Source organism: Prionailurus viverrinus, chromosome A2, assembly GCF_022837055.1.
Source record: "Prionailurus viverrinus isolate Anna chromosome A2, UM_Priviv_1.0, whole genome shotgun sequence".
Lineage (NCBI taxonomy): Eukaryota > Metazoa > Chordata > Mammalia > Carnivora > Felidae > Prionailurus > Prionailurus viverrinus.
In genome coordinates, this window is record NC_062562.1 from 50886785 (window position 1) to 50894806 (window position 8022).

General features: G+C 55.6%; 1 protein-coding gene across 1 annotated transcript; it reads right to left on the reverse strand.

The window, feature by feature from the left end:
• Positions 1 to 456: 456 nt before the first annotated feature.
• On the reverse strand, positions 457 to 7237 carry PRRT3 (proline rich transmembrane protein 3). Its single transcript, XM_047839104.1, has 4 exons — positions 7174 to 7237; positions 3264 to 4347; positions 2898 to 3053; positions 457 to 2324 (listed from the first exon to the last, which is right to left on the reverse strand). The coding sequence occupies exons 2-4, from the start codon at positions 4288 to 4290 to the stop codon at positions 559 to 561; spliced, it is 2949 nt and encodes a 982-aa protein (XP_047695060.1). The 5' UTR covers positions 4291 to 4347; positions 7174 to 7237; the 3' UTR covers positions 457 to 558.
• Positions 7238 to 8022: the final 785 nt, after the last annotated feature.

Sequence of the window (8022 nt, forward strand, 5' to 3'; positions counted from 1 at the left end):
CTGAAAACCGTGTACAACAGATAGATGTTCTGTAGCCGTTATTCTTATGGCTTCCCACAGTGGGGTACATTTCCTTTCTGGGTCCTCCCCTCCCCAACATATAGGGGACTTGGGATTGCTGGGGGTGGGAGGTGGGGACTGCTACCTCTTCTCTGAACGGGATCCTGGCATGGCCAGAGGGAGGCATGAGCCAAGTCCTAAGGGTTTATTTCTTTGGCACAAAGAGGACAGTCAGTCTGGGCAAGCAAACCTCATCTCCACACTACGGAGTCTGGAGGGGTGTTTGGGGGTACCTGGACCCCATATCCCACACCCAAATCCATGCATGTCCACCCTGTATTCCGCATAAGTCACAGCCTCTGTGCAAAATACCCACTGAAAAAAATAGATATTTAAAAAACAAAAAAGGGGGGCAGTTAGGTTCATGCCCCAATCTTGCCAGGGGCTGTAGTTAGATGGAAACCCAGGAATGCCAGTTTTTCAAATGTTCAGTTGTCCCAGTCGGCCAAGCCATATGGCCATCGAGGGTAGGGCCCCGGTCCTGCATCCCTGGACCCCTCAGAGCTCGATGGTGTCACTGGAGGCGCTGCGGGAGTCCCCGGGCTTGCGGCGAGGCTGGACCTCACTCTGAGGTTCTCCAGACCGGGAGGGGGTGGGGGCAGGAGCAGGGGCTGGGGCAGGCAGTAGCTGCACCGTGCTGGGCAGCTCATCCAGGGGCAGACTGTCCACAGACGACAGCCCATGACGCCACGGGTTCCAGCTGATCTTGAGCGAGCCCCGGGAGAAGCTGTCCATGGAGCTGCCAGAAACCGCCCCGTCAGGTTCATCCGCGACATGTGGTGGGACCGGGCCGCGCACGCGCACGTCGCTGAGAGACCGGCAGCGGCCCCTCAGGAGCGAAGAGCCTGCGCCCTCGAGCTCGGCGTCGGGGTGGCTGCCCCGGCGCGGCCGCAGCGCGCCCCCGGGCGGCGGGGAGGACAGACCGCGCAGGCCACAGCGCCGGAAAACGCTGTCTCGCACCAAGTGCTCTCGGAAGAGCGCGGCGTCGATGCTGCGGCTCAAGTTGATGGGTGATGGCGGCCGCAGGTCCAGCTCGCTCATTGACGGCGCCGGCCCCACGCTGCTGCGGGACAGTCCAGGGCCACCCTGGGGACCGCGGCCCAACGACGCAGCCGACCCCCAGGCGCCTGAACTGGGCGTGGCAGGCGGCCCACCCTCTGCTGGGTTGCGGATGAGGCTCTTGCTTATGTCCAAGCTGCCTGCACCCACGCCACTAGGCCCCGCATAGCAGTTGTTTGGTCGCTCAGGCACCTCGCTCTTGCCCGAGGGCGTGGGGCACGCCAGGCGCAGCAACTTAGCCCAGCAAGCGTGCTCTGTGGGCGGCCTGGGCCGCGCGGCGGCTACAGCGGCTAGCGCAAGGGTGAGGGCCCATGTCAGCTCCAGCAGGCGCAGCCAGAAGTGGACGCCCCACCAGGCCCATGAAAAGCGACCCACGCGACCTGGGCCCGGGTATAGCCAGAGCGCCGCTGCCAGTTGCAAGCCACTGGCCAGCAGCCCCAGCGCGCCGGCCACGGCCAGCAGCCGCGGGCCCGGGCTGGCATCCCAGCCCCGCGGCCCGTCCAGCAGGCGGCGACGGCACAGACAGAGTGTGCCCAGAGCCACGGCCGCGCCCCAGGCACAAGACAAGCCCTGAGCCAGGAGGTTGAACGCAGGCCTCACTGACAACAGGTCAGTAGTCAGCAACCCCACGCCGTGCGCCAACGCCAACGCTCCCAGCAGGAGCGGGTTTTGCAGCTGCTGTGGCAGCCCCGCGCCCAGCCCGAGTAGGGTCAGGGCCGCCAGCGCAGTGAGCAGCAAGGGGAAGGGCAGGTTGTAGAGCACCAGGCCGGTGCGTAAGCCCAGCCGTGCCTGAGAGCCGTATGGGTCCGCGAGCATGTAGGCAGATCGAAGCCCCGACGCTATGAGCACCAGCACCGCTGCCACCAGAGCCAGCCGAGGCCCCGCAGGGGCAGCTGCCAGTGAGGCCAGTGCCAACAACGCGGGCAACAGGAAGAGCACCCCCACCCCATAGACGTGCAGCTCCCAGGAAAAGCTCAGCACCCGCCGCAGGGGACCCCAGCGCAGGGGAGGGGCGGTGGCATTGGCCGGGGGGCTGGTGGCTGGGGCTGATGCCATGGAGCTGGCTGAGGGCTCCGGAGGGGGTGGCTGGCCCAGGGCGCGCTGCGTAGTGACCCGAATGAGGCCCCGGCGTGACGTCGAGGGGGCCTGGACTGGGGGTGCTGGGGGATGGCTTTGGGGGCGCCCCGGCCACTCCTCGGCTTCATCTGCAATAATAACAATATCAGAATAACCCTTTGAAAAGTGCTTTTGATTTCCCACATTCTCTAGTGTGGTGGGCAAGTTATTTCACTTTTCTAAGCACATCTGTGAAATGGGGATGGTAATAGCACCTACCTCATTGGATTGTGGGGAAGATTAAATGTTTAGCATAGTGCCCAACACCCAGTAATGTTAAACGACATGACCTATCACTTTTATTAATAATATACCAGCAGTTCTCAACATTGGCTGCATATTAGAATCACCTGGAGACGAACTGAATCAGAATTCCTTGGGATGGGGCCTGGGTATTGGGGTTTTTTAAAAGCTCCTCCAGTGATTTGTGGGAGTTGGAGACACTGCACTAAATATATCCAAGTTACATTTACAAATATTCTATCCCCAAAGGGCAAATGACTTGTCCCAGCATTAGTTTATTATCGTTAAGTTTTTGAAGGAAGTCCTGGCCAGTTCCTTTAAGGAAGTGTTTGTTCCCATTCACTCCCCCCCATGTACCTCGGTTTTTAATTATTAGACAGAGTACCCACTCTCCCCCAAACCCCTAGTCATCCCCTCACCTGGCTGCAGGGCCCCCACAGGGCTCTCTGTTCGATTTGTAGTTGGGCCAGGGTCCAAGGGGCCAGGGATGAGGGACTTGGGGGTACCTGGGGTCTCCAGTGCGCCTCTCACCCGCTGGGGGGAGATGGGGTCTGCTCCATTCATTGCTGCTATCTCTGAAATAACAAAAGCAGTTATCACTGCCTGACCATGCAGTGGTCCCCAAAGTCTAGTCCCCCCAAAGAGGGCACAATCACACTCATTTGCCAGAATGAGGAAAATGGGACCCAGAGAGACCAGAGGTCACATAGAAACTGGGGCATCCAGCTATGCTGGAACACCGTCCCCTCCCAGCCCTACTGGGAAACCTCCACTTTGATACCCACCTGGCTTAGGTTGCACGTCAGGAGTCTCTGTGGCTGGGGGACCTGAGGGCTGGGGTCTTGGTGAGCTCCTCACATCAGAAAGATCAGCCTCTTTGGGTGAGGGACTTGGAACACTGACTTCCCAGGTCTCCCCACCTCCAGCCTTCTTGGGGAGCTCAAGTGGTAGCTCCTCAGTAGGAGGAAGGCTTTTGGCCAATGCCAGGTCTGGCTGGGGCCCAGGCTCCTGAGAGGATGCCACCTCAGCTGGAGATACCAAACCAACATGAGGGGCTGCTGGATCTTGTTGGGTGAAGAGGGGGCTTTGAGCTGCCTCCTGGAAGTCCTCCTCGCCCCCACCCTGTTCTTCCAGCACTGGTGTCTTGGTAGTGCCCAAGTTGGGGGCAAGAGTCTGGGAAGGGCCCTGGTGGTCTAAGGGGGATATCTCTGAGACTCTGATCTTGGCTTCGGCCACCAGACCCTCATCTTTAGGTGGTTGTTGTCCCATATGGCCTCCAGATTCCTCTGGCCCTGGGGAGGGAGAAACTGTAGCTATCCTGAGTTGGAGTCTGGGAGTTATGGGGATGAAAGTGAGATGGGGGAGACCCACTGGATGGGGTGCTGGTGCTTCTTGCTCCATAGGCTCCTGTGAGTCAGGAGGTCCTGTCCAGCCATGAGAACTTGGCCCTCGAGCCATCTGGAGATCATCAGTTACTGGGAGTCCTTCTCTCTGAGCCCTATGGGCTGCTTTAGGTCCGTGCAGGGCTGGGCCAAGGGGAGAATCTGCGAGCGCCTCAGGTGCTTCCTTGGCAGGGACCTGGGGGACATTGGAGTTCCATAGGCTCTCATCTCTGGACTTCTGCCAGAGGAAGTCGAGGGCATGGGGCTCTGTGCCCATAGGGCCCTGGGGGTCATCTCCTAGGATCAGGTGTGGTTCCGAGTCCTCAAGTGGCTTGGGAAGGCGCCGGCCCAGAGCAGGGCCAGGCCCCAGGGAGAGCAGCAGCAGCAGCAGTAGGGGGCCACATACACGGCCCCATGGGCTGGGGGCCATGGTCCACTCTGATGTGTGGACCTAGAACACTCAACTTCCAGTCCTCACTGGATGAGCCTAAAAAAAGGAGAAGGGGGATGACATGTGAGCATTGGGAGCATCCATAGCTGTCCCAAGGCGGGTGGTGGCAAGAAAGAAAGAAAGAGAGCTCCCCTTTCCCCAACCCCTTCCTGTTCAACCCCTTCATGCTGCCCAGAGTGACCTTTTAAAAATGTATCTCTGGTCATGCCACTTGCCCTACTTCAAAACCTTTGGTGGCTCCCCATCACCCTCAGGAAATAATATAAGCTTCTCTCTTAGCCTTCCAAGGCTACACCAGGCTGCTCATCCCCTTCAACAACCACTGGGCTGTCCAATGCCCCAATCCTTTGCTCCTGCTGTTCCCTCAGCCTGGACTGCCCTCTCCCTTCTTCTTCACTAGCTGAAATCCTCTTTTTTTTTTTTTTAAATGTTTACTTATTTATGAGAGAGAGGGAGACAGAGCATGAGTGGGGGAGGGGCAGAGAGAGAGAGAGAGAGAGAGAGAGAGAGAGACAGAATCTGAAGACTCACAGAGCTGAGCTGTCATCACAGAGCCTGATGTGGGGCTTGAACTCATGAACCATGAGATCATGACCTGAACCAAAGTTGGATGCTCAACTGACTGAGCCACCCAGGTGCCCCTGAAACCCTATTCTTGAAGGCTTGGCTCAAATATCAGAGCAGTGAAGAGGGAGAGGAACATGTCCCTGCCTTTGAGGAGAGATCTGGGTTTGAATCCCAGCTTTGCTATTTCCTGGGTGAGTCACTTCACCTCTGCAAATCATGGTTTTCCCATCAGTAAAATGGGTATAAGAAAAGTACCTAATTCAAAGGAGCTCTTCCAAGACTTACCTAACAAAACACATTATATAGGCCAGGCCCATAGTAGGAGTTTAATAAGCATTAGAGACCTTTTACTTTTCCCTTTGTCCAGAAAGCTTTCTTTCCACCAGCCCCCTGACCTATTTCAACAAAATATGTGAGCACATACTATCTGCCAGGCCCTGGGGATAAAGCAGTGAAAAGACTGACAAGATTCCTGCCCTCACTGAGCTGGCATTCTAGGGTAAGAGGCAGACAATGAATAATTTTAAATAAGATGAGCGCTGAAGAAAATAAAACAGGTTAAGAGATTGATGGGGGCTACTTTACACAGGGGGTACAGCAGGAAGACCTCTGAGAGGTGACATCTAAGCTAGATGCTGGTGAGAAGGAGCCAGCCATTTGAAGATAACGAGGGAAAAGTATTTGGCAAAGGGAACAGAAAGTGCAAAAGGCCTTGAAGCAGAATGAATGAGGTGAATTCAGGAAATGAAAAGGCTAGTGTGGCTGGAGCAGAGCAAAGGAAGGAGAAAGGAGCGAAGGGAGATAAGATCAAGAAGGTGGGGCTAGATCACAAGGGCCCTTGTAAGCCACAATAAGGCACCTGGATTTTATTCTAAGTATCACAGGAAGCCAATGCAGATGTTAAGCATGGAAGCAAAAAGGTCCAATTAAGTGTACTGAAAAGGGGGAGAGAGGCCAGTGCAGAAATCCAGGTAAGATAATAATAGTGGCTTGTTTCAGCTTAGACATTTCTTTCCCTGACACCACCTCCACCCCTTCCTATCATCCAGGTCACATAATGCAATCTCAGGTCTCCTCCACTGGCCTGGGGCTTTTCAAGGGCTGCTTTTGCATCTTTATTTCTTGCCTCAGGCCCCCTGCATATGCCTGGCCCTGGGTAGATACGCCCTCAAGTTTCCTCTTCTTGAGTCCCTAGTTAAGCCAGGGAGGCAGGAAGGTGGCCAGGAGACTGCAGGGCCAGGGCACAGCAACTGTGAGAGAGGAGAGGCTTGGGTGTGTTTAGGGGCAGAAGCCCTGCTCCTTTCTTCTCTGGGAAGACTCCCTGGCTCCTCATCTTTGGTGGCTCACAGACCCCTTGAGAAACCAATGAAAGTTCCAGGTGCTCTCTCCAGAAAAATGCCAAGGTTCATCCAAAGTTGTGGACAATTTCAGGGGGTTCAAAGATCCCCCAAACTAGACTCTGCCTTAAAGTCTTGTTAATTTCTCAAGCATTCACTCTGCTCTGCTTCTAGCTGGGTGCTGGGGACCCAAAGAGAAGCCTCAGTTGCAGTGTCAGGATTGGGGAGGGGGGGGGGGGTAGCTGAGGAGGAAGGACTGAACAGCCACTGACACATGTCCTGGTTAATAATAGTGCTCCTGTGTTGAGCACTTACCCAGTAAGGCTCCTGCGCTAAGATTAGCTGCCTGTCCTCCATCTCACCAAACCCTCTCAACACAAGCAGGTGTGGGTATAACCATTTCATAGAGGATGAAACCAAGGTTCAGAGAGGTTTCACAAATCACCCAAGGTCACACAGCCAGCGAATGGCCACACTAGGTGTTGTGAGACCGGCAATGGCTCATTTTGCACAGGAGGTCCAAAAGCTTTTCAGAGGAGGTAGTTGAGTTAGGCCTTCAGTGATAAGCATATGCCATCTGCTCAACCGCCCGCAATTCAAATGAGATGTAGGCATTTATGGGCACGGAGGAGGCTGCCCAGTCCTGGGTTCCCGCTACAGGACAGATTCTTGGGGGGATGGGGTAAAGGGTAGGGGGTATCTCTCTGCCCTAGGGACTGGAGAGAGGCCCGCCTGGGGGCAGGGCGAGGGCCGCCGCAGGGCAGCCTCCAGGACCTGGTCCATCTCGGGTTACCTCTCCTCCTCCGGCTCCTCTCCCCTGGCTCCGCGCCTTCCCGCAGTGTCCCGGGTGGGGGTGGGCGCTGGTGCAGGCCTTGCCGCTCGCGCCCAGAAAGGGGGCTGCAGTCCATGCTCCCTGCCTGGGCCCCGTCATCGCCCCCTCCCTCGGCCAGCTCCTCACCTGGGCGCCTAGCTGGCAGCCCCCGCGTTCACCTTGCGCGCGTCCCTGCAGCCGCTCCCCGCGCCGCATCCTCCGCGATGCTCAGACTTGGCTAACAGAGCCCGGCGCTGCCGATCGCCGAGCCCGCCCACAGGAAAGCCATCCCCACTTAACCCTTTCCCCTTAGGGGTGGATTCTGCTCCCCGTCCTGACCTCCCCTCTCTCGGAGATTCTCAGGGCTAAGAGGGGAACCGAGGTTCCCTTCCGCAGCATCCCTGAATAAGGGACAGCCAATCCTGGTTTGCACACCTCGTGGAGCTCACTGTCTTTATACCTGTATACCTATATCCTTATAGGGATATGGATATATATATATATATATATATATATATACACACACACACATACATACATACATACATACATACATACCTAGAGGTAAATCCTACTTACAGCTTGCTGTTTATCCTTCAGATCTTTTTCAATGCACAGTCACATATACGTTTTAAATAGAAATGAGATCATACTGTACATACTGTTCTGTAACTTGCCTTTCTTCTCTTCACGGTGGAATATGTGCTGGCACATTTTCCATGTAAATTTCTACAGAACCATTTCATTTCTTGTATCTGCTGTTGAGAATTGAAGCATGCACTCAGCCTATACTTTTAATTTATCCAGTCCTGAGGTTGGAGATGTAGATTGTTTCTAGCCTCTTGCTGGCAGGAATAATAAGGCAGGGGCCATTCTTGGGTAGACATCTTGGAGCACAAGCACTAGTGTGCCTGTTGGATAATCTCCTACGTGAGGTATGGTTAGATCTAGGAGTCTGCACATTTTCAGGTCTTGATAGACACTGTCAGAATGCCC

Excerpts from the sequence above, each read along its gene's own strand:
- PRRT3 (XM_047839104.1), bottom strand. The coding sequence starts at position 4,290 with ATGGCCCCCAGCCCATGGGGCCGTGTATGTGGCCCCCTACTGCTGCTG. Across the intron at positions 3,054-3,263 it reads TGACGTGCAACCTAAGCCAG|AGATAGCAGCAATGAATGGA; the intron begins GTGGGTATCAAA and ends TTGTTATTTCAG. Across the intron at positions 2,325-2,897 it reads TGTGGGGGCCCTGCAGCCAG|ATGAAGCCGAGGAGTGGCCG; the intron begins GTGAGGGGATGA and ends TTATTATTGCAG.